Source organism: Podarcis vaucheri (genome assembly GCF_965113315.1).
Source record: "Podarcis vaucheri genome assembly, chromosome: 3".
Lineage (NCBI taxonomy): Eukaryota > Metazoa > Chordata > Lepidosauria > Squamata > Lacertidae > Podarcis > Podarcis vaucheri.
In genome coordinates, this window is record NC_138761.1 from 112455447 (window position 1) to 112482569 (window position 27123).

General features: G+C 44.8%; 1 protein-coding gene across 4 annotated transcripts in view; it reads left to right on the forward strand.

Moving 5' to 3' along the window:
* PAK5 (p21 (RAC1) activated kinase 5) overlaps window positions 1-27123 on the forward strand; it is a 111355-nt gene that overhangs the window by 78925 nt on the left and 5307 nt on the right. For all 4 annotated transcript variants that reach the window (XM_082215523.1, XM_082215525.1, XM_082215524.1 and 1 more), the window contains 4 exons: window positions 4159-4944; window positions 17054-17548; window positions 20114-20247; window positions 23944-24070. In XM_082215523.1, coding sequence (XP_082071649.1) covers window positions 4159-4944; window positions 17054-17548; window positions 20114-20247; window positions 23944-24070 — 1542 coding nt within the window. The remainder of the gene's footprint in view (window positions 1-4158; window positions 4945-17053; window positions 17549-20113; window positions 20248-23943; window positions 24071-27123) is intronic.

Here is a 27123-nt window from a genome sequence, read left to right on the forward strand (position 1 = left end):
AATAGGAGCTGAAACTGTGGGGCGGTGCATGCTCTCGTCTTCGCTATGCACAGGGATGCCATGTGGGAGAATGCCCTCTTCTTGTCCTGCCCCCTGCCCCTGTTTTGAAACTCCTTGAGAGCATCTTGTACCTCTGGTCAACTCATTGTTACAAACAATAAAATGGGTGTGTGGGCTATGAATGCATGTTGAAAGCACAAGCCTTTTGCTGGGAATCACAATTGGGGATGGTGCGGTTGTGATCAGGCTCGGCTTGTGGGTGTCAGGGACTGGACTGAGGAGGAATGGTAGGAACCACCACCACCCCTCTTCCTGCACCTTCCCAAGAAGAGGAGGACAGTATAGATTTAGAACAGTGGTTTGCAGAAGGTCATAGTTCAGAGGGGAGAAGCTGGGAAATATTGGGAGAGTAGCAGGAAGGAGAAGCACCGGGGGAGACAGCTGACAGACTCAGTGTCTCTAGAAAGCATTCCTGACCACCACTCCTCTCCTAGGACCAGGTGTGCATTGAGAGTAGTAGAACAGAAAGCACAGATCAGCTGGCACAAGGGTGATGTAGAATAGGAGAGGTGGAGGGAGTGGGACTTTACTTGGAGCAACGCCATTACCTAGAGAGAGACCGCATTCCTTTGTCTCTCGCAGTGAATATTGAATAAACTACTTGGTAAGAACTCCTCTTGTTTTATCTGCTTCTTTGCTGCCACCATGGGAGGGGTAGGAATCCCTGAAGCCTGACAGTGGGCTTCCCGTGGACATCTGGTTGGCCACTGTGACAGCAGAAGTTATCCTGTAAGACAGCAAGAGTTTTCCTTTGCCATATGTCTCTGGTGATCAGTCCTCCAAAGAGGAAACCGAACTCTCACATAGCACTGTCCTGGGACTTCTCACTGCTTAGCAGTATGAGGAACATGCAACAATATTTTGGAATGTTATACTATTATGAAGGAGGTGGCCCTCCAGGTGTTCTTGAACTACATTTCCCATCATCCCTGACCATTGACCACATTGGTTGGAGCTGGTAGAGAATAGAGAATAGAGTCCAACGATATCTGGAAGTTACCATGTTGCTTTCCCTCATTCTATGACTATAAATCTACTGAGTTTCCCCACATCCTTGAGTGTTAAGAAGTCCCACAGGCAAGTGATACCAAGCTTTGGTTTCCTCTTGGAGGAGAAATCACTGAAGATTAGCAACTGTGCCCTAAATGAATCCTTTTGTATGGGTTTGGGGTTTTTTATATTTAAAAAGCAAAAACATAATCTGGCTTGATTTTTCTTTAAAAACACCTGCCCTGTGTAAGGCAGTTTGCAAATATCCAACAAATATGACCATCAGGCAGGCAAGGGCCTGTTGTTGATGATGATTTCTTTTCTCACAAAGTGATCCAAAGTAACTTTTTTAAAAAACACACACAACTAAAAACAACCACAAAACCCTAAGAACACAGCTAGAAAATCAAAAGGCAGGATTAACTAATCTGACCCCATTAAAAGAGGTCACAGTTTTGCCCCTAAGTTTAAGAGTCAAAAGTCTGGGCTAAGAGAAAAGTCATTGCTCCCAAATATGTAGATAAAATTTGTACCTCCTTTGAAGCTCACACAGAGGGTTCCTAGCTGCTGGATCCTGGCATGATCTTTAAAGCCCTAAATGCCCTCAGCCCTATATATCTGAAGAAGTGTTTCCACCCCTCTCATTCTTCCCGGACACTGAGATCCAGCTCTGAGGGCCTTCTGGTGGTTCTCTCATGGAGAGAAGTGAAGTTACAGGGAACCAGACAGAGGGCCTTCTCGGTAGTTGTGCCTGCCCTGTGGAACACTCTCCTATCAGATGTCAAGGAGATAAATAACTATACAACTTTTAGAACACATCTGAAGGCAGCCTTATATAGGGAATTTTTAATTTTGGTGTTTTATTATGCTTTTATATTTGTTGGAAGCTGCCCAGAGTGGCTGGGGCAACCCAGTCAGATCAGTAGGGTACAAATTATTATTATTATTATTATTAGTGCTATTTTTCTAGAAAAAGAGGTGCTGAAACTCACCATGAACTTGTACTCTTACAATGGCAATGGCACCCATCTGAGAAGTGCTGGAATTGAGTTTCTCTCAGTTCCAACTGAATAAAAGCACAGGTGATGATGATGATGAACCAGTGTCACCCACTGCCCATGTCAGCTACAGGAGGCCTTTACAAAGCCGCGGTATCTGTGCAAATCACACCCTTCCCTGCCCCCATCTCTTTTCCTATCGCAAGGAGTAGCTTTCTCTTCAACGCATGGATTTTCATCAGGATTCAGGGCCAAGTAAGTGAAGGTGTCTTCAGAATTCCTCCAGGAGGTGGTGTGTGGGGTGAACAACCCCAAATAAGGCACAAATGAAAAAGAGCTGTTTCAGGTGGAGGAAGGGGAATAAATCATTTTGTATGCACAGACAAAATAAGGGAGGGAGGGAGGGAGAGCAAGGAGAGAGAAGAATCTCTTCTGCCTTGAAGCCTAAACACAGGGAGAATATTAAATCGGCCCTTGTATCTGAGCAACATGTTGACACAGGGGAAGTGGGTTTCCCTTGGGTGCTTCAGTCTTGCATTAAATTATAAAGCATTTCATTGCCAATCGTGCTGTTTTATGATGTGGTAATTAAATATGAATGGGCTGTCAATTGAAACACAGTCACATTACTGAATGGCTTCAAAGTCAAAGGGGAGCACATCTGCCGCACCTCGTTCGACCCTATGGTTTCAGTATCAAAAGCCACAAAACAGCAACACCAGCTTGTGATTGCAGACAGAAACCAGTGCAAGCCCGGCCCTCTGCTTGCCTCTCAGAGCCGTGGGGATGGGCCCCGGCGGCAGCACCACCCTCTCCAGCTGCTGCTATGAACTGGCCAAGGGAGGAGGCTAGCTGCTGCAGCCATGGAGAGGTAATGGGATGCTCCTTCACTGCCACCGCTCAAGACAAGTGGCAGCTCATCCTCCTCCCCAAGTTTGGCAGCAGCAGCAGCACTGGTGGGGGAAATAGGGACAAATCAGAAGCCAGAGTGGCTTTCATAATTCTCGGACTGTCCCTGGAAAATCAGGACACTTGTGGGGTATGTGTCAGGCTTCCGGGAATCCGATCACCCTCCCTCACAGCTGGCTGCCAGAAATGGGAAAACAAAACATTCTTACCAAGGTAATTTATTCAGTATTCACAGAAGGAGACGTAGGATGTCTTCTCTCAGACAATGGCGTTGCTTCGAATAAAGTCCCGCACCCTCCATCTCTCCTATTATACATCATTCCTACATCAGTTAATCTGTGTTTTCTGCCTCTGAGATTTCTGTTCTCCTACTCAAAGCCCGCCAGGAGCTGGGAGAGGGAGGGTCTGGCGTGCTTTCCAAAGACACACAATCTGTTAGCTGTCTCTCACTTGGTACTTCTTCTTCCTCCTCTCCCATTATTTCCCAACTTCTCCCCTCTGCAGCCTCTGAACTGTGACCTTCTGCAAACCACTGTTCTAAATCTATGCTGTCTCCCTCTTCTCTGGGAAGTGCTGGAGGAGGGGGACGGTCTCCACCATTCCCCCTCAGTCCTGTCCCTGACAGGATGGCACTCTAGCTATTTCCAGGCTTCTGGCCCATGAGAAGCGAGCAGATTATTAAAGCTCAGTTTGAGATGCCATGAAAGCTGTTTAGAGCCAAAAAGAAAAGTATCCCTTGTATATCTTGTTCCTTTTCTTCCTTCTGCCTCACAATGCCTTGGTAGTATTACCTTAAGTGTTCTTTTTAGGGAAGAATAAAGTGCCCAATAATAAGCAGACATCCTGTGCTCCATATCCACTTGTATAAGTAAATCTAAACTGAGGAGTGATTTCTTTTCATTCACTTGTATGCTGGCAAACTAGTTGTTAGCTTTGGCTGGCACTGGTACAGACTGGCATCAAGTAGCAATTTATTATAATAGTCTCTACTTGTATATGCAGTTTTCAACAGTATGCAATAATGCATCTTTAGGAGGAAATGACATTTTTTTTGTCCTAAAATGTTACATTTGATGGAGGGACATGGCAGGCTATCAGCCTGATCCTCGCCGCACTGTTGAAATTGCTCTGCTCAATAGTTTTATCACTGTAACATGAAATCTAAGACGGTCTTTAATCAAAAGCTATCTTCTGTTCCCAGACCATCGTTAGAGGAAATAAACCTTGCAAGGATACTTCAATCAATGGATTGCTCGAAGAATTCGACAATATCTCTGTGACACGTTCCAACTCGCTCCGGAAGGAGAGCCCTCCCACCCCTCGCCTGGGACACGCCAATCATATCGAAATTCACCAGCAGGAAAATGGCTACATCACGTATTCTCAGTATTCGAGCGAGTCGGAGACCGCTGCGGACTTCCTTGCCGAAAAGTACAGAGACAAGAGCATTCATGGGGAAGAGTTGGACAGATATTCCAGGGGCAGCTGTGCTGCCAAGCAAAATGGGCACATGGCAAAAGTGAAAGCCAGCGAAATGTATTTTTCGGAAGCTAAGCCCCTGAAGTCTGATATCTCTAGGTTCTTGCCAGATTATCATGCTCACATGGAAACGAAAAGCAAACTGAATGAGTATGGTGGCTTGAAGCTGGAATATCAGAGGGCTCCTAGCGGATCGTCCCTGGATTATAAAGAACCTTTTCATTTCACTCCTTCTAGGACTTCCATTCACAGTCATTGCTCAGGAGAGAGACTAGAGTACAGTGACAGCGACTGGGCCAAGGATGATTATGACAAAAGGCCAAAGTCGTCCTATGTAAACCAGACAAGCCCTCAACCTGCCATGAGACAGAGGTCCAGGTCAGGCTCTGGTCTCCAAGAGCCAATCATGCCCTATGGAGCAAGTGCTTTTAAGTCCCATCAGCAAGGCCATTCGTATAGCTCATATACCTACCCTCGATTATCAGAAACCGCAGCAGGCATTCCAAAGGTAAACTTTTACAGGTCAACCTTTTCGACATTGTGGTCATTTCAGTATTTGGAGTTGAACACTTATTTTGCCATCTGATTTTAGCCCCAGTATCCCTGTGGGTTCTGCAGAAGACCTGGTTTCTTCCCAGGGAGATGAAAGGTTCTTTAACATAGGCCTCTGAATATGTATGAAAGTTTCTCATTTTTTTATGGTTCGATTGGAACTCCAGTGCTACTTCTAAAAATTGGTATTGGCACTAAATCGAGCTGTGTAATTCAGTGATAGGTTTTTTGTTTGTTTGTTTGTTTGGCCAACAGATACTACTAGAGATGTTCAAAACCAATCCATTTGTTGCCAAAGCACCTATGTGCTTCATAATATCAGATCTAACTGAAGAGAGCCTCAGATATCTGTGCTTTTAGGTGTCCCTCCAGCAGCTATCCCATGTGTATCCAAATATGGGTGTTCACTTCATTTCTTCCAATGGGAGGTGCATCTGGATGGTGTGCATCCCATAATGATCTATACATTTTTGGCTAGCTGGTACAAGAGTTTCCATACCCAGCTACTGCTCCCTGCCCACCCCCACCCCACTGACTGCCATCATATAGAAGAAGTTGCCTAGGCAGCCGATCATCATTTGTTTTCCTGGCAGATAGTAAACCAGACAGCAGTGGAAAGAAGTTATATTTCAGGACAGCCAGACAAATAGCAAAAATGAGGGTGGTCTGATTGCTGTGGCATCCCTATACATGACACTTAAATGCACAGCTGCAAAATAATGATAATAATAATAGCCAAATGTTTATCTGTCCCACCCCACTTCCCATTACGTTAAATAGAATTTGCCTGTTGTGGGTCCTAACTCTATGTCATTAGTAACTCCACTGCAAACAAGCGAAATCCAGTGATGTAGATCTCCAATAGGTAAGTTCTCCAATATGTTAAAGAGGAGGGAGTCAGTGGGTGGTTGCTGTTCTGGGCGGCACCCACACATTCAATGCAGTGTCTAGATTGGCCTATAAATCAAGGATGTCGTTGGACTACAATATGCACCATCACTGACCATTGGCCCTGATGGCTGTGGCTGATGTGAGTTGTGTTCCAACAAAATCTGAAGGGCCACAGGTTCCCCATCCCTCCTGTAGAGGCTTGATAGCTTCTCCTGTGAGCAACACCATGGTTCTCATGAAGCCAGGTGCCCCAACTCTGGTGGGCCAATGTGTCTTCGCCCTCCTCAATGTTTGTTGGAAAGGGGCCGCCCCCCTTATTGTGTGTGCATGATGTCACATGGATCACATGTTGTCAGTTCAGTGGCCGGCTCCTCCAGATGATGTGACGTCATGCAGGCGCAACACGCACCTGGCCCACTCAGTCTTGGGGGCAACCTAGTGCCTCCACATGAGGCATCATTTGAAGCCTTTTCCCACGAGGATTTGAGCACATATTCTCAAAAATACGTCTCATATCTGAGCGTTCCATGTTAAAATGATGCTTCTGATTCACAGTGCCATTCTGTACATGACTGTGCAGAAGTAAAGGCCCGTTGAGTGCAATGGAACTTACTTCCTGGTCAGTGGATATAGGATTGCAGTGCCTGTTTCATCCGTCTGTTCCAACGAGGCTACGATTTCCAAAACAAATAGTGTTTTTGCACAAGGAAAAATCAACAACAGATGTCTTCCTGGGGGGGAAATGGTGATGGTTTAAGTCCAAAAATCAATTAATGACATAGATTATTTAGCTCCCCATCATTATTTTTAGTTAAGGTTTGTTTTTTGAATTACCTCTGGGGATGGGGGTATCTAAATTTTGCCCCTTCTTCTGTAAAGCTCTCTTGACATTTTTCAGTGACATCAATATCATCCTTCCAAAATGTTAACCGTATCCTATTTCTAGACTGAGTATTTCTCCTTTCCAAGTGCCTGAGCATGTGCATGGAACACTATAGCCTAAATGCACAGACACGAGCAAGCCTTATGAAACAGCAAATCCATACCTGACTGCTATTGCTGCATATATGGTTGAGCTTCAATTGATACAAGCAAATAGTTAAAGTCTTTGCTACGGAGAAGACTTTTGCAGCAATATATGCCGTTGGCCCCAGAACAATCCTGGTGAATTCTGTAGGCTTATTCCAGAGTAAGAGCTAGTTTAACTGAGCCTTTTAGAACTATACAATATGAGCTGACTCTACCCATAAATGCATAAAAGGAACCCTGATGCATCAATCCCCATCTAATCCAGTATCCTGTTCCCAATGGAAGCCAACCAGACATCTTCAGGAAGCCCAGAAATCTGGGCATGAAGACAGCTCCCCTCCCATGCATTTATTTATTCATTCATTCATTCATTCATTCATTCATACCCCACCAAACTGACTGGGTTTCACCAGTCACTCTGGGTGGCTCCCAACAGAATATTAAAACCACAACAAGACATCAAACATTAAAAGCTTCCCTAAACAGGGTTGCCTTCAGATGTTTTCTAAAAGTCAGATAGTTGTTTATTTCCTTGACATCTGATGGGAGGGCGCCACTACCAGGAAGGCCCTCTACCTGGTTCCCTGTAACCTCACTTCTCACAGTGAGGGAACTGCCAAAAGGCCCTTGGACCTCAGTGTCTGGGCTGAATGATGGGGATGGAGACGCTCCTTCAGATACACTGGGCCGAGGCCATTTAGGGCTTTAAAGGTCAGCACCAACACTTTGAATTGTGCTTGGAAACATACTGGGAGCCAATGTAGGTCTTTCAGGTCCAGCGTTATATGGTCCCAGCAAACTCTCCCAGTCACCAGTCTAGCTGCCGCATTCAGGATTAGTTGTAGTTTCTGGGTCACTTTCAAAGCTAGCCCCATGAAGAGTGCATTGCAGTAGTCCAAGCAGGAGATAACCAGAGCATGCACCACTCTGGCGAGACAGTCTGCGGGCAGGTAGGGTCTCAGCCTGCATACCAGATGGAGCTGGAAGACAGCTGCCCTGGACACAGAATTGGTGTGCCTCCCCTCCCAAAAAACCCCAAACCCACATTCAGAGATATACTGCTCTAAGGCTCTAACTTCCATTTGGGCATCCTGCTCATCTATGACTTTGTCTCATTTCCCTGCAAAGCCATCTGAGCTGATAGCCGTCCCTGCCGCATCTTGCAACAGGAAATCCCACAAGTTTATTGTTCTTTGTGCTTGTCGGCACATTCTTCCATTCATTCCAAGTTGGCATTCTGAACCTGTACTGCATTTCAGTTCGGCCCCATGGTGAATCCAGGGGAGGACAGGCTATGTGACACATTTCATCACATACCTGAACTGCAGTCCACAATGCCCACTGAGTCAGTCTTCATTTCAGTGAATCAGCTACGTGGGGTGGGAGAACTGCACTTCATTTTATTTAATTGAACATGTCAGGGTGGGGATGTCCATTGTCTGTTTTCCTCTGCTATTCTGCAGAGTTATCCGCCTACGTACCTATAGAGGCTGGATTTCTGGATCAGCGCTTTCGATTGCATTCGAATTAGATGGCTCACTCCCCAGCCACCCCCAGCAATCTCTTACACCTTGCTCTTTCGAAGTCTACAAAATGGTTGTTTCTTGTTGCTGCTGATGTTGCATTCTCATCCTGTACCTTCTATTTCACTTTCGCTCCCCTCCCCAGAAAAAAAGTGAAATGAGTTTTTTAAGCAGGAGGGATATCCACCTCCTAGCAACTGAAAGGCCCTTTGTGCCAAAGGGAGAATATCCTTGCTTGCGTTACACAGAGAATAGGCAGCACAGCTGCTGCTGCTGCAGCAGCATGTTCCGTTTCAGTGCTGTGCTTTTGATGGATTTCTTGTCAGAACTTAATCTGCTCTGCTGACCTGGACCTGAACAATCAGATTCCCTTCCCTCCACCACTTTCCATTTTCTTCAGCCATTCAAAGAATTTCCTTTGGGAGATTAATTAAAATATAAATGTCAAAAAGAAGTATGCAATGAAACAATACGTATAGTGCATGCCACTCTCTGGATTTTGCAATGCTGTGGATCTCTATGCTTAGTCCTGATTAGAATTAAGGTGTGTCAAGATTATCTTTTGTTACGCATGTCACAGAAAGCAATAATAATAATAATGGAGCATCTTGAGTCATAAGTGTGTGTAAAATATAAGCATGAGTGCATTTTACCAAAGCTTGTTTTGTTTTTCTTTTTTCCTTAAACCTGTCTCTTGTAGTCGGCCATGCCTTTAAAAAAAATGCTAACGCTGATTCAATTCATTAAAGTAAATTTCAAATCACTAACATGGGAAGGTAATTAGACTCTATCTAACATGTGAGCTGTCCACATCATTATCAAAAGACAAGGAGGAGAGGCGGCAGAATAATTACCAACCAACCTCTTCTTAATAATTTGCTGGATATTTGTCAAGACCTTTCTCATGGAGAGAACCTGTAACCATTAATTTAAAAGGTGGAAGAGGACCGGCAAATAGACATGCTTAATTTCAATGATCTGAAAGAAAGAGAGAAGGCAACTGCTAAAGCTCTTCACATAATTAAAAAGCAAACACAGCAAAGCCTCTCAAGATGTGGTCTAAAGTCACATGAAAGAGAACCTTGTAGAAGCTAAGCAGATCTGTGTCCGGTCACTATCTGGATGGGAGGCCAGATGGGAAGCCTTCTGGCTAGAATTCCATCATGGAAGGACAGTGAGATATGGTTGTAAACAAATATATATATAAATATAACAGCTTCTGCATTACAAAGTTGTGATCATCCCAGATTCTCACATTGAAGTTACAGGAACCCATGCTACCTTGGTAGGATATCAACTTTACATCTGGTTTTGTAGCAGTCCAGGGATGGGCATCTTCAAGGCATGCTTGGTTGCAGCCAGGTTTCCTTCATTTTTGGCTTTCAAACTTTCAGTTGTCATGATCTGAGAAAAGTTTGAAAAGGTATAGCCTCAGACACTCAGAAAAAACAGAGAGCAGGCCTTCTAATGAACCAGAGATCTTTAGAAAGGTCTACCACCCAAAAGAGCAATTGGTCCCTTCAGCCAAAGTGACGGACAAATGCCATTATTTTCCTCCATACCTAGGGTTTTTTGAGATGCTCATCAGCGTTGGCAACAGAATATGGAATAGGCTCGACCTCTTCCAGAGAGGCTCTCCTTATGAATGCAAGCCACCACCACACTTGTACAAATAAAACTGAAACTGAGAGGTCTTGCACTAGAGGAAGAGTCAGCGAAGCAGCCATCCATGCACTTAAATTATTAGCAGTCAGCCTCCCATGTTAAGCATGGTGCTGACCCAATCCCCAGCAAACATGGACTCCTTTGTCATTTTGTGAGATAATTAAAGCAGCTTGCCATTAATTCACGGGTGAAATAATCACACGAGTCTGTTGCCGGCACCCAGCTCATTTATATCTCTGAAATTTGCAGCTCTAAAACACAGTTGGCGGTTCCACACTTGGTGAATAGTCAGCAGTTTTTGGAGCCTTTGGAAGTGCTCTTCTTTGAGAAAGAGAAGCCCGACAGCTCTACACTTCAGATACGCCTTCTGAGCTTGCAGGAAGCCTTCTTTCTATCAAAGCTTGCTGTGAGATTAAAAGACGAGCGAGTCCGCCGGACACGAGAGTTTGCCAGACGCTAATCTCTGCATTAAATCTATCTTCCTCCATTGAGTACACCCTACTCACAAACAGTGCAGCCTACAGTGACAAATTGATGCTGCGGCGAACTCCCTTTCTCCCCTCCGCCCCACCCTGTAGTCTTAGCATAAAATGGTCAAATGATGTTCCACTGCAGAATTCAATTTCACAGTTCAGTTGGATCCTTGATTACACTGCCAAATTCAGATTAATGTGCATTTAACTAACATGGATCAGGGAACTCCTGGCTGCCAGCCAGCAGTAAAGCTAGCAACAGAGAGCTGTTTAAGAGCTCTATGCTTTGTCCTCCCTGTGCGCCACCACTGAAATTGATTGATTAAATAAATTCACAGCTATAATTATTTGTAATTGTGCTACATCATGAGTCTGTGTCGAAACCCCCACCCACGTTGGAGATGTTACACACATTATCCCAAGCTCTTTTGCTTTGAACAAAGCTGAAAATTATTCCTTTTCAGAAATGGTTTACATTTTCTGTTGTTAATCTTGCACCTTCATAGGTACAGTTTCCTCAGACTGGCTCAGAAGAATATTTGAGAATGTCAAGAATAAATGGATAAAAAGCTAGGTGGGACATTTAAAAACAGCAGCAACAACAAAGAATACAGTAGTCTGAATTCTAACCTCTCGTGAGCAAATCTGATTAAGCGTCAATGTAAAACATCATTGTCATCTTGCAAAGACTGCCACTGATTTAATTTCTTTTTGACTTTTTGATTTAAACAATAGGATTTTTTTTTAAAGAGTTGGTCATTTTAGGAAATAATTCAGGAAATGGCTAACTCCTGTATTTTTTCCTTGAGAAGGCTCCTTTTAAAAAGAGGCTGAGCTCCTATTTGATGTGCCCATCTTATAAATTCCCTCAGGGATGAAATCTCATTGTGTGATATTCTGTGCTATATACACATAGTTCACTCAAGTTGCATGTATGCTACTGATTAGAGATTACACACATAAATATACAACCGCACCCCAGGGGTTAGCACAGTGCTTCTCAAACTTGGGTCCCCAGCTGTTGTTGGACTACAACTCCTATCATCCCTAGCTAGCAGGACCAGTGGTCATGGATGATGGAACCTGTAGTCCAACAACAGCTGGGGACCCAAGTTTGCTCTCCAGATATTTGTTGACTACCATCCCCGTAATCCCTTGCCATTGGGCATGCTGGCCTAACCCCCAGCAAACATGGACTATGTTTTCATTTTGCCAGATACACAGCTTTGTAACGTTATAAAGGAAGCTGGGGAACTATTTTTCTAATATCTCTTCATCCAAACACATGGAATGCCTGGACCATTAAACCTGTGAATTATCTGTTCCTACAGGTTATGTGGAGATGCTACATCTTTTGGTTTTGAGTCTTTGCTAGTGGTGCTCTCCACCAGTTAAAGATTGTTAATAAGTTCAGCTTTTTGGCTTTCACCCAATTGATCCATCCATCCATTAATTAGAATAATATTTAAATAAAGTTAAACATTGTAAAACCACATGAAAAGTGGCTATTTAAAAAAATGATGAAAGAAGGATCCTTTGTTCAAGCCCACATTAGTTCATTCCCTGCCATCGCCAGTTCAAGGGCTTATGGTAGCTGGTACTATCAAAGCCTTAGACCTTGGAGAACCAATGCTAGCTGGGTACTACCAATCAAGACAGACTCAAATTTCACCCACTGGTAGGCAGCTTCATATGCCTAGAGAAAAGTATTTACCTTAAAAATAGCATTAAGGTAAACAGCTTTTAAATGAAGCATAAATAAAATACTTGAGTTAAAATGCCTTCTGAGAACAAGGAAGTTCTAGGTCCACTGTATTAAGAACATACAAAGCTGCTGTATGGTCCATACGGTCAGACCAATGGCCACATAGTCAGACCAATGGTCCATCTGCTTAATAACGTCTTTGCTGACTGACAGCAGCCCTTCCTGGAGATGCCAGGGACTGACCTTAGGACCTACCTAAGTTCTACCACTGAGCTGTGGCCTTTCCTCATTGTGCTATTGTGATAGATTCAGGTTTACAAAGGCCATATTGAAATATTGGCATTGATTTCAGTGGACCATTGGTAGCTTCAGTCACCTATAGCTCATACTGTGAAGAACATAAGAAGAGCAATGTTGGATCAGACTGAAGGTCCATGTAGCCAAGCGTCCTGTTTCTTACATTGTCCAGAAAGCCCACAAGAAGAAGATGAAGTCAATAGACCTCTCTCCAGCTGTTCCCCCTCTCAACAGAAACTGGTATCCAGCACAGATCACCTCATAAAGCCCCATTGACAGATCTGTCTTCTGTGTATTTGTTCAACATACTCCCCCCCTTTAAAGCCATCTAAACCAGTAGTCATCACCACATGACAGCCAATTCCATAACTGAATTATGTGCTTGGTGAATATGTCCTCGCTCTCATCAAAATGGAATCTACTGCCATTCAGTTTTATTTGTGAACACCATTCTTCAAACACATACACACACAAACACACACACACCCTTTTCCTTGAAAACTTTCACCTTCCCTCGTAGGAAAGATGTCCCGGCCTCCTGATCATATCACCTGCTGTTGTCCGCATTTCCCCCTGCTGTACAACATCCTTTTGTGGAGTAAGAAACTAAAATGTTCAGAGGTGCTAAGACCACCCAAACAGGTCAAAGGATGTCTTGAACCAAGGATATTTGTGCTCCATACAGAACCACGGGCATTACAGCAATTTACCCATAAGGCAGTGGTGGCTAACCCAGGGCTCTCTAAGTGTTGCTTGACTCTACTCCCATCCTCTCCTACCAGATATCTGCCATCTTAAAAGGCTATTTTAAGCCTGATTCTCATCAAATGGCCTGTACTCAGCTACCTTCAGCAGCCTCGTGCTTTTGATTTTAGAATCATAGATGCAATGCAGGAGTCTTCTCACAACTCACAACCCTGAGATTAAGAGCCTCATGCTCTACTGGCTGAGCTATCCAGCAGCTAGCTTTTTCTGGTTCTTTTCAGTCCCAAAGGTTAATCAGATCACAAATTATTTTACATCTACAATTAAACCTTTAGTTGATAATCTGGTATGTGGTAGAATGGAAATCGCCATTCATTTGCAGGAGCCTGCTATAGCAACTCATTGCAATTTCATTCTTTTTGAGCTTAATGCAAGAGTGGGGAAGCTGCAGCCCTCTTGGACTACAACTCACATCATCCCTGACCATTGGCCATGCTTGCTTAGGCTGATGGGAATTGGAGTCCAACAACATCTAAAAGGCTGCAGATTCCACCACACCTGACTTAATGTATGGCCTCTGATAAATTGTTATCCTTAGGCACATTAAAATGCCTGTTCTGAAGACTGGGTTGTAAACTAAGCTATTTCTGAACAGTTGTGGACAGTATGGAGCATCTCCTGTCTAGTCAAACAAGGGGAATGGTCAGGGAAATTGGTTGCGTGTTGTACAAACAGATGTTGCTGCATCAATCTGTCACAGTGGACTTTCATTTGATAGGAAACTGTGTTGCTTCGCAGGCTTCAGAATGCCAATAAATGTTGCACAATAATATCCCCTCTAACCCCATCAAGAAATGGTTATTCACACTCATTACAGGGGGTGCGGGAGAGAATGTATCAGAGATTTACATGACACATGCTCTTTGCACTGTGTTGTGTTCCATCCTGCTGTCAGAATGACAGGGCAGCAGCAGCACCTGTTCTGCTCAAACCACTGTCAGCTAGAATCAGAGCAGATCAGTAGTGGCTGGCCAAATGAAAGGAACTTCTTCCTACTAACAGTATGAAAGGGAAAGGTCTTATCCACACTAAGCTTTTCTCCACTCTTTCCAGGCATAGTCTGCTCTTTAAAGCTCCGTGTCCAAACACCTTTTTCTTGTGGCTCTAGAGCAGTGGTTCTCAACCTCTGGGTCCCCAGATGTTGTTGGACTACAACTCCCATCACCCCTGAGCTCTGGCCTTGCTACCTAGGGATGATGGGAGTTGTAGTTCAACAACATCTGGGGACCCACAGGTTGAGAAAGGCTGCTCTAGAGCTTCCACTGTGAAAACCTCACAATCGAAGCAAACATCAATCTGTAGGAGATCTGAATTGACATTTGCTCTGATTCAGCTTTAAAGGGGGGAGCTTTTGGGGGGGAACCACCCCAGAAATGCTCAGATGTGGAGCATTAAGGCATGGACCTCTGCCTCGAAAGATATGCCCAAAAGGTAACTGTGGATTTTAAAAATATCTGGTATGTAGCAATCTGTAGGGTCAGATTCTACCAGTAGATGATTTCAACCAGCGGCACCAACTATAGAGGGCAGAAGGGGCTTCAGCCCCCTCAATATTTATAGGCGGGGGGCTGAGCCCCCCATATTGAGAGGACCGACATCCCCCGCTGCTGCCCGGTCAACACTGGCCTGCTGGGCGAACTCTGGCCTACCAGGTGGGGGTGGGAGGCGTGGCAGGTAATTTTTGCCCTTGCCCCCCTCCCGATAACACATGATTCCACCCGCCCCCCAATGTGTGTGGTGGGGGGGGGGGTAAGTCAGCACCCCGGATTTGGGCTGAATAAAAGTGCAAGAAAAACCCAGACTGCTTCAGAGAGGACAATAGTCACTGTAATTTTGGAGAGCGATAATATGGTCACATTCCACTGATGAGGAGATCTTGCCAGTTAAGAAAGGTGCTGAGATTGGCATATCTGCTATAGGGTTGAATAACTGTAAAGACCTGAGCTGTGAATAAGGTACATAATGGGACTCCTAAAATCCCGTTCAAGTCGATGAGACCTGCCTTAACTGTGCACAGGTTTGCAATTCCAGTATACAAGAGCACATGTGCTGCGGAAGCAGCTATGCAACCCACAATGTGTGTTTAATAGCTCTGCAACCCATGGTAGAAGGACACAAATGTAGGGTGAAATCTAGTGGGAAGTTCTTCTGAACTTGAGATGAATGGGACCTGCGATAGTTCAATGCAGATTGTGCAGGACAATTTCTTTGTGGATTGTGCCCATGGTCTGAAGACTATGTCTGAAGACCAAGGATGAGAAGCCAGTGGACCTCCATATCAGCCACAGCCAATGTGGCCATTGGTCAGAGTTGATGGAAGTTGGAGTTCAGCCACAGGTTCCTCCCCTCCATCTGGTTTCTGTAGAATCGGTTGCAATTATCTCTACTAAAGTCAGAGAAATATGCGTCTTGGAAAAGCAGGAAATCAGTAATATTTGAAGATGCCTTGTTCTAAATCAGATTACTGGCCCATCTAACTAAGTGTCACCTGTGCCGACCACCTGATGGTCCCCTAGGGTACAGGTAGAAATATTTCCCACCCTTTTAACTGGAGATGGCAGGGTTTCAAGCTGGGATCTTAGGCATCCAAAGCATTTGCTGTCCATGAACCTGTGCTATGAATGAACCATGAACCATGAATGACAGTTGCCTGCAATCTACCTGCACCAGAGTTCAACCAGGTGCTTCCTGCTGCAGCCATCAGTTGCTCCCTTCCCTAACCGCTGAGCTGTGGCATTTACTCTTATTGAAATAATGTGTTTCATTGAAAGAGATTACTGTGTATCGGTTGAAACAAGTAGCATATAATCATAGATTGTAGAGTTGGAAGGGAGCCCTTCCCTGAAATGCAGGAATATGCAGCTGGCCTATATGGGGATCGAACCTGCAACCTTGGCATTATTGGTACCACCAAGTACCAATTGGTTCTAACCAAGCTACCCACTTATTAGGGGACAGCATTTGGTTCCTGAGATATGTATTGAGTAGGGAGATGGCCAGCTCAGATGGCCCAACTTGAGAGATGCCACAAGAGCAATCACATCCCGTCATTATTTAGGAAACACTCGAAATAATAATAATAATACACACTGACCATGGCAAAGTTTCTTTCAGAGGTCGCAAGAAACAAAGACCATCATGCTCTACCTCAGTCTCTTTCACCTGTTGTTTGGTTGTTTTAACTGTATCTTGTTTTGAAACTGTTTTGTGGGTCTATGGACCACAATAAAGAAATAATAATAATAATAATAATAATAATAATAATAATAATAATAATAATTTATACTCTGCCCATCTGGGTGGCTCCCAACAGAATATTAAAAACACAATAAAATATCAAACATTAAAAACTTCCTTAAACAAGGCTGCCTTCAGATGTCTTCCAAAAGTCAGATCACTGTTTATTTCCTTGACCTCTGGTTGGAGGGCGTTCCACAGGGTGGGTGCCACTGCCGAGAAGGCCCTCTGCTTAGTTCCCTGTAACCTCATTTCTCACAGTTAGGGAACTGCCAGAAGGCCCTTGGAGCTGGACCTCAGTGTCCAGGCTGAATGATGGGGGTGGAGACGCTCCTTCAGGTATACTGGGCCAAGGCCGTTTAGGGCTTTTAAGGTCAGCACCAGCACTTTGAATTGTGCTCGGAAACGTACTGGGAGCCAATGTAGGTCTTTCAATGTATGTGAAACCACGCTTACCTGTTGACTTGCTTCTTTTCACAGCTGGATTATGATCGAGCACAGATGGTTGTAAGCCCACCGCTGTCTGGGTCAGACACTTACCCTCGAGGCCCAACCAAGCTACCTCAAAGTCAAAGCAGAGTCACGTATTCAGGCAGTGGCTACCAGTACCCAGCAGTCTATCACAAATTCTCCCACTATCAACACCAGCCTTCTCTCCAGCCAAGCTCACATTACATTTCCACAGCTTCTTACCCAAGCTCCCCAAGCATCACTTCAAGTGCTTATCCTCCACCAAGCTGGGGCTCTTCCTCAGACCAACAGCCGTCCCGGGTCTCTCACGAGCAGTTCCGAGCGGCCTTGCAGCTGGTGGTGAGCCCTGGTGACCCTCGGGAGTACTTGGACAACTTCATCAAAATTGGGGAAGGCTCCACTGGTATCGTTTGCATTGCCACAGAGAAGCACACGGGGAAGCAAGTTGCAGTGAAGAAGATGGATCTCAGGAAGCAGCAAAGGAGGGAACTGCTCTTCAACGAGGTAAGTCATTTTGGAAGTGTGGGAAGGTGCTTCCACCCTACTCATTTCAGCTGGGCTTGAGCACGCTGTTAGATTGTGCCCATTGGTTTTAAGTAGAGGTATGGAAGCCATGCTGGGACGCGGGTGGCGCTGTGGGTTAAACCACAGAGCCTAGGACTTGCCGATCAGAAGGTCGGTGGTTCGAATCCCCGCAACGGGGTGAGCTCCCATTGCTCGGTCCCTGCTCCTGCCAACCTAGCAGTTCAAAAGCATGAAGTGCAAGTAGATAAATAGGTACTGTTCCGGCGGGAAGGTAAATGGCGTTTCCATACACTGCTCTGGTTTTCCAGAAGAGGCTTAGTCATGCTGGCCACATGACCCGGAAGCTGTACGCCGGCTCCCTCGGCCAATAAAGCGAGATGAGCACCACAACCCCAGAGTCGGTCACGACTGGACCTAATGGTTAGGGGTCCCTTTACCTTTAAGGAAGCCATGTGTGGGATGTGGGTGGCGCTGTGGTTAAATCACAGAGCCTAGTGCTTGCTGATCAGAAGGTGTTAGATTGTGCCCATTGGTTTTAAGTAGAGGTAAGGAAGCCATGCTGGGACGCGGGTGGCGCTGTGGGTTAAACCACAGAGCCTAGGACTTGCCGATCAGAAGGTCGGCGGTTCGAATCCCTGCAACAGGGTGAGCTCCCGTTGCTCGGTCCCTGCTCCTGCCAACCTAGCTGTTCGAAAGCACGTCAAAGTGCAAATAGATAAATAGGTACTGTTCCGGCAGGAAGGTAAACGGCGTTTCCATGCACTGCTCTGGTTCACCAGAAGTGGCTTAGTCCTGCTGGCCACATGACCTAGAAGCTGTCTGCAGACAAACGCTGTCTCCCTCGGCCTATAGAGCTAGATGAGTGCGCAACCCCAGAGTCGTACGTGACTGGACCTAATGGTCAGGGGTACCTTTACTTTACCTTTAAGGAAGCCATGGGGAACGAGGAGAACTGGGAGTGGCACCTTGAGCTCCTTGGAAGAAAGGTGGGCTAGAAACGTAATAAAAATAAAATAAAATTAGAGGTAAGCATGCCTCCAGATTGTGCCCATCAATTCTAATTGGACTTAAGGATGGCACTGAATTGGACAAAGTATCATTAAAAGCCATATTCTGTATCCACGTGTCTTGAAAGACACCTCTGTGAGCTGTTGGATGTCTGTAAAGTTTACAGAGGGCTTAGCTAGAAACCAGGACTTCTCTCTCATACACAGAAGCCATTGCTTTGATTTAGTCACCCTTCTCCCATCATTATGTAACAAAAAAATTTATTCCCCCCCAACCCACTATCTCCTTAGCTCCAAATGAAACAGAGCCTTCAACAGCCCTTTTTGGCAACTGCTCCCAGAAGGTGATAATCTCATTCTAAGTTGCCAAAGGCGATGAAGGAAAAGTTGCGTTCAGGAAGCTAAAGCAAGGAGGTCCAAAAAGATCCAGATGCTCTCCAGAGCCCTGGGGACACTGGCTTACACAACCAACAGTTCCTCTATCTATCTATCTATCTCAATATTGTCCGCGCTAACTGGAGTGGCTCTCTGAGCTTTTCAGAAACGGAGTCTAATAATAATTTCCCCAGCCACTCTGGGCGGCTCCCAACTGAATATTAAAACACAATAAAGCATTAACATTAAAAACTTCCCTAAACAGATGTCTTTTAAAAGTAAGATAGTTGCTTATTGTCTTGACATCTGATGGGAGGCTGTTCCACAGGGTGGGTGCCACCACCGAGAAGGCCCTCTGCCTGGTTCCCTGTAACCTCACGTCTCGCAGTCTGTCCCTGCCCTTACAGTAGATGCCAGGAATGCAACCTGGGACGTTTTGCATGCAAAGTACATGTTCTGCCCCCATGCTACCACTCTTCTCTGAGGGTAGATGCTGGCACCAGACCATCTGCTGCAGTGCTGGCAGTGGTCATAGAGTGCCACTCAGATGGGACCAGCCTGTTCCCATTCCCTGTCTTCCCAAAGCATTCATGCCACCTTCCTTAAATGTACAATTCATGATTCAGAGAGCCAAGTTGTGCCTATACAGGGCAAGCTTTCTCTTTCTCCATTTGCCAGCAAGATGCAAAGGAGAAGAGCGCTCCTGTGTTGCATCTTTCATAGTTTAGGGAAGAGGCATTTCAGCAGCTTGATTCAATCCAACTTGCACCCGCCTCAAATTCTACTTCTACACATTTGCTGTGGGCACAGGAACCCTTTACACAATCATAAACTCATTGCTTCAAATTGCAAGTCACTTTTTTAATTCACTGGGGGAAGGTCAGAGATTCCAAGCAGGATTTGTGTGCTTCGACCAAACATATACCTAAAGCCCAGTTCCACATAAGGATTTCATTTTAGTTCAAGGTCAATATGTTTTAGTTCAATGTTATTTTGCTGATAATTCACATTAAAACTCTTTTTTAAAGATGTGTGTGTGTGTGTTGCGGCTGCTGTTTTATAAAAAATGTATTTACAATTTGGCCTATGTGAATTAAAAACAACAGATGCGCAAAAACCCATTATCACACCATTCAGAGGTTCTCCTCTTCTGTTCTTTAAGGTTGTAATAATGAGAGACTATCATCACGAGAACGTGGTCGACATGTACAACAGCTACCTTGTGGGAGATGAGCTGTGGGTTGTTATGGAGTTTTTGGAAGGTGGTGCTTTGACTGACATAGTGACTCACACCAGGTAAGCTGCATGAAATAGGTACATTTTAAGACAAGCCAACCCTTCCAGGCATCTGATAGTTTGCACCACGGTTTGGCTGCCTGCAAGGGCTTTCATCATTCGCTGAAACTGGCTTGATCTCACTACACCAGGGTGGCATGGGTAGTGCTGTGGTCTAAACCACCAAGCCTCTTGGGCTTGCCGATCGGAAGGTTGGCAGTTTGAATCCCTGCGACGGGGTGAACTTCCGTTGCTCTTTCCCAGCTCCTGCCAACCTAGCAATTCAAAAGCCAGTGCAAGTAGATAAATAGGTGCCACTGTGGCGGGAAGGTAAACAGCATTACCATGCTCTCTGGCTTCCATCACAGTGTCCCATTGCACCAGTTTAGTCATGCTGGCCACATGACCTGTCTGTGAACAAACACCAGCTCCCTTGGCCTGAAAAGCAAGATGAGCACTGCACCCCTTAGTCGCCTTTGACTGGACTTAACCATCCAGGGGTCCTTTACCTTTACATCAATGAGCTGAACCCCTGTACGTGGAGCGTCGGCATGCATACAGAGGAAGGTAAAGTTTGTAAAATGGCGAGAAGGAACGAAAGGATTCGGCATTAGCATTAAGTCAACACATTATGCCATTCTATCATTAGCAGCAGCAGCAGCAGCAACAACAACAACAACAACAGAGGAAGACTAGTCGGAGGGAGCCATACACATTGGGTACATCCTATCCTGCTAATTCCTATTCATTGCCTTGTCGTTTCCATGGCAACCTGTGAATTTGCTAAACATAGTTTGGCTGTACCATCAGATGTATCAGTAAGATGTTGCACAAGGGAAGTGTGGTGGGTTTGATTTCCAACATGGATGTGCTGGTGCCTGAGCAACTTGGAAGTCTGTGTGCTTAATTCTTTTACACTAGCTGATTCTCAAATAGGGGAAAATCTCATTTGCTCTGTAACTTTTCTGCTGTGGCTATTTTAAAGACCCGCTTCAGCCCACATACTAAAAAAACCAGCAAGCTCGTAGCTTTCATTAGGAGCTATTTTCTGAACTGTTAGTCACCGTGCCAAATATTTTGACAGGCATTTAATTGCAAACAGATGCTTCCAGAAAACTCTTAAGTGCTGTCATTAGGGCCGGGATTCATTAGAAGCACTCCTTTCTTGTTATTTGAACATTTTATGGCCGTCTCTCTAAGGTTTCGTTGAAGGCTTTACAGTATTTAGATAAATAACATGAGGCCACAGTGGGCAAAATGTTCATCGTGCCTGATGGCTTGACCACAGCCAGGGTTGCGATTAGCTGCTGACCATTCATTAGGCAAGAGATGTCAGGAGTCTTCATCTGCCCGCACTCCCTGTATTCACTGTGGCAATCTGAACATGCAGTGTTGGCTCCATCCTTGTCTTGAGTGCTCACAAGTGTTTGCCAGTGAACCTCCCTTCAAAAGGCAGAGATCACAAAACTAGCCATACTCAGATTCTTTTTCACAAAGGGCGGCAAATATGTTCCAGAAGCCTTAAGGATTTTCAACGCAAAACCCATTTCCCAACTCCTGTACGCTGCAAATGTCTGGCATAATGGGGACCTGCCAAAGCTAGATGGCTTTCAGGCAAAATTTCTACGATTTCTGCTGCAGGTACCTAACTGTGTCCCCAACTCCATACTTCTGTTAGAAGCTGGTGAATGCCCAATTTCAACTAAAGCGTGGTGGGGTGCCCTAAAACATTGGCTCAGGATTTCATTGTTTGATTTAGGGAAGGGTTTGTACCCAGTGGCATAGCGTGGGTTGTCAGCACCCGGGGCAAGGCAAGTAATTTGTGCCCCCTAGCCCGTGGATTTGAACCCCCCAACCCGTGGATTTGTGCCCCCTAACCCTAACCCCCAGATGTTGCGGCCGGTGCGGCCGGCCCCCCTGCACCCCCCACGCTATGCCACTGTTTGTACCCACACCTGACCAATGAGGAATTTGTCAGCAAATGGCAGAAAACCATGGCTAAAAAAGCCACCTCTATTGGTCGGTCACCCCCCCCAACTGTATTACCTAGGTTATGAAGGCGCCCAAAAGATGTTAAAGCAAAGATTATGGGATAATGTGCACAGTGACTTGCGATCACAATCACACGCAGTCTGTAGTCCGCTGGCAGTAGGAATTCAATATGGGCATGTCTTTAAGTTAACATCTTACATTAAAAACCTGACAGTACCAAACTATCAAAGGCTTTTCACCAAAGCCAGACTAAACATCTTTCCTTCTGCAGTGTTGGATGGCAGGCTGAGAGGAGTTCCCTACCAGGACAGACTTTGCTCGTGTGCTCAAGACATCGATTCCATAAAATATATTTTGTTGCACTGTGCAAAATATGAGCAAGCCAGGGCTGAACTGATACTACCCTTGCTGGTCCCTTTCCCGGGAAAATCAGAGGCTCACTATGTCAGGTTCCTATTGGAAGACAGGACAAATGCTAGAACATTAGAAGGTGGCAAAGTTTTTATCGGTGGTTGCAAGAACCAATGATCCCTATTTTCTGAACAAAATGCTTGTTTAACCTGGAGGTAGGCTGTATGAATTGTGCATTGCTTTGTAAGGATTTGTTGGGTCTCTGGACCGTAATAAAGATTGTTGTTGTTGTTTGCCAGTGGGATGGTAAGAGTTTAAGACCAGGACCTGGGAGACCAGGGTTCAGATCCCACTTCCAGGAATGAATCTCACTGGGGGACCTTTGGCCAGTCACTTCCTCTCAGCCTGACCTACATCACAGGATTGCTGTGAGGAAAAAGGGGGGTGGGGAGCAGTGGCATAGCGTGGGGGTGCAGGGGGGGCCAGCCGCACCGGGCGCAACATCTGGGGGTTAGGGTTAGGGGGCGCAAATCCACGGGTTAGGGGGCGCAAATTACTTGCCTTGCCCCGGGTGCTGACAACCCACGCTACGCCACTGGTGGGGAGTGAACCTTATGCACAACTTGCAACTCATTACAATTTTTTTTGTGTGTGAATTTAAGCTTATCTGTATAGTGAAGTTGTTCATAAAATCATGGAATCATAGAGTTGAAAGAGACCCTTAGGTCTAGTGCAACGCCCTGCAGTACAAGAATCTTTTACGCAATGTGAGACTCGAACCCACAGCTCTGAGATTGAGTCTATCAAATGAGCTACCGCCCATTGATGCTGTGTCCAAATAATTTAATAAAAATAAAAATTAGATTGATGGATTATTATTTAATTTCCATACCACTTAATATGTTGAAAACATCTCTAAGCGCTGTACAAAAAGCTTTAAAAAACAACAGACAATTTAAATATTACAAAATTGCACTGTTACATGTTAAAGTGTTCCATTAATGCAAAGTGACTAATGCATATAAATCAATGTCAATTCATTTTCCTTCCTTCTCAGTCTCCCAATTCTCACCCAGGATCCAAACAAATTCTCTGCTCAGCCACAAAAGTCTCATAACGAGAAGAGTTCCTGGAAGCGGCAGACATCACCCTCGTCTCTTACTCTAGACTTGCTTCCCTAGTGCCCCCGTCCCCTGCCTGTTCCCACCAAATGAAACAGCCTTTCTCAACCATGGGTCCCCAAATGTCGTTGGACTACAACTCCCATCGTTCCTAGCCAGCATGGCCAGTGGTCAGGGATGATGGGAGTTGAAGTAGATGAAAACCCTACAGCAGGATTTGTTTCCATGTGTTGCTTTCTTTTAAAAATTCCAGAATGAACGAAGAACAGATTGCTACTGTCTGTCTGTCTGTCCTAAGAGCACTGTCCTATCTGCACAACCAAGGAGTCATTCACCGGGATATAAAGAGCGACTCTATACTTCTCACAAGTGATGGGCGAGTAAGTTTCTCAGCAGTTGAAGCAGTTGATTTATTATTATGAATTAATTTTGTATACCAACCTTCATCTGCAGATCTCAGTGCAGTTCATAACATGAGCATGTTTTTACATTGTTCAATTTCTTCTTCTTCTTCTTCTTCTTCTTCTTCTTCTTCTTCTTCTTCCTCTTCCTCTTCCTCTTCCTCTTCCTCTTCCTCTTCTGGATATTGCCTCATAGAACATAACTCTGGGTGTTGTGTGTCGAGGTCCCCCAAGCCACCCCTAAATAATTCACAATTCACACATAATTTTTGTTTAAGGTTTTTGGCATAATTTTGGCCACAACTTTATTAAAATACATAAATGTGAGTGGTTGCTTAGGCATTGGTTATGACTATCTGTCCCCACACCCAGGGACAGAACTGACTTCCGGATTCCAGCGGAAGCCAATGAGGGAAAACAATATTGGGGAGAGCATGGAGCCGGTCACCAGACCCTCACCCCCCCCATGCTCCCGGGGGCTTGCGCGGCCCTAAGCCCCATTCAGGGATACGGACGAAAGAATGGCAAGCCCCTGGATTCCTTTAACGGAACTCCCTTTCCTCAGCAGCATTGGAGGGGCAGGCACTTACCCCTCCACCAACCAATTTTTTAACCAATGCCTAACCGCAACTTTACAAGTTGTGATGATTTGGTAGGTGAAAACCAAATGGCACCAGTCAATCAGCCAAATGGACAAAATTCCTACCAGGCCCCTGCCCCAAAAGCAGACGACCCCATGACAGGCATAGCAAAGTCAATGCAATAGCCCTAGATTAGGGTGGGTGGGCAGGTGATCCGATGCACACAGCAAAAGAGCCCAGTCAGTGCTGCGTGACTTGATTTTATAACCTTTGGTCCCTCCCGCTAAATGGCAACACCAAAATTTGTCCAGCAACCCAACCTCCCAATCACTACGGATGGTCATCCATACTAACCAACAAAGGGATGGCCTGTTCAGACCCCATTGCAACACATGATCTCTATGAAGGAGAAGACGCTTTGCGCAGAAATCAATTATAGGAAACTGAGGCTGGAAACATGCCACAAACATGAAAAGGGAGAGCTTCTGTGCACATGCAGAAAAAAAAGGCATTTCTTTGCAGTATCAACGCCTCCCTCTTTGCGGCCTGCTGCTTTGCATGGTCCTTTGGCTTGCAGGGAAGTGGGGGCTGCTGCTGGAAGGGGGAGCTGAAAAGCCCCACGGGCATGAGTGGAATGCCATCAGCAGTGCTTTGGATCCCAGCCAGATCATATAAAACAGGGGGAGAATGCTCCAGATCAGGTGTGACAAGAAATCCTGGAGCAATACTCCCCTGTGTGTCCAGTCTGAGCAAACAGGAAAAGTTCTGTTTGACTGCTTCAGTGATGTTACATCCCACAAAAATCCTATTGACTTCACAGGGTTTCAAGTTGACCATGCACACCCTCGATCACTCACAAACCCACTGCACAGTTGTGATAGAGTTGACCGCTTGCAGAGTTTCTCAGAGAGAGTGATAGACCAACATCAAAAAGGAAAGAAAATTATTTCCATCATCATGAATAGATGTTCTTCGGTTTTGCTTTTTTAAAAAAGGAGAGGTGCTGATGAAAAGCCATCTCCTCTCTGCTTTGTAGATATGCATACAAAGCCTCATTATGCCTATTACTCTCTACAATGCACATTTTGTCATGAGAGGTTGTATAATCCTTTCATTTTTCCTCCTCCTCCTCCTCTTCTTCTTTTTTTTAAAAGGAGCGTCTCTTTTATCTATTCAGAGGAGCAATCGACATGCAAAAACCTTTTTGCACTCCTACAGCAAGGGAAATGGATCTGGCACCCAAAACTTGCCTTGGCTACATCTATTCTGTAATGGTATAAAAAGAAGCTTGTGCTTATGGGTGCCTTTGTTTTACAAATAGCAACCATTCTTTCTTTCGCTTTTCTTTTTTTAACGACGTCGACTTGTGGGGTAGGAGAAATGGGCAAGAAGAACTTGATTAAAAGTAACATACGCACCGATGCCAAAAAACCAGACAGACAACGCTTATAATAAAACGCTGGTCTCTGCGATTGCAACCATTTATGTAGCTTCCTTATTAACTCTTCCTTCAACTTTCTGTTCTGGATCCCAAACTGTAGCCCGACATGACAAATGAGCTGGAAACCTGGTGTGTTGCCTTTCCTGTTTCTGACATGCAAACCCAAAGACTCGGGGCTCAACCACAAGCCTTCTGCCAGGGCATCACAATAGGTGTTATCTGGATGGACAATGACATTCTAAAAAACTGGTTCTGCTATGAATTCATAAAAAGAATAGTTCCTCATTTTGCTCTAAGTACATCGCTGTTTTGTCAGCAGAGCTGGCCAAGCTGCTGTGCACACTTATATAATGTCTATTGTAATTAGAGTATATTAAAGCCAAGAGAAAAAAGGCTCGAGACATGATGGAGGTGCTTGCAAAATGAATTTCTTACTGTATTACCATTGGTCCATCTAGCTCTGAATTGTCTACATTGCTTTCCAGGATTTCAGACAAGTTTCCCTCCCAGCCTAACCAACGGTCTTCATTTTCCAGCACATCCCTGGATGAACCTTATTCATTCCCCCTTATCTTGGCTACTTTGTGTTTTGTTTTGTTATGTTTTTTTTCAAAATTGTACTTTTCAGTTTTATACATTTCGTTAATTTTACAATCATTTTAACATTTCAGAGCTTCACTTCCTCCCCCCCTTTCTGCGGTTCCTTGAATTTATTTATTTTTAAAGTATCTTCTGCATATTCAGATTCATTTAATTGGCTCATTTAATTATCTATTTTAAATATATACTCTTATGAAACTGCAGGTTACTCCAATAATCCTGCCAATGTTTTTATTGGTTTGCAATTTATCGGTAAACATTCAATAAACCATTTCCATTTTTAAATAAAAAGTTAGTTATCTTGATTTCTTATTCTTCCAGTAAGTTTCACCATTTCTGCATATTCCATAAGTTTTTGTATCCATTCTTCCTTTGCTGGGACTTCTGCTTCTTTCCATTTTGGGGCAAGT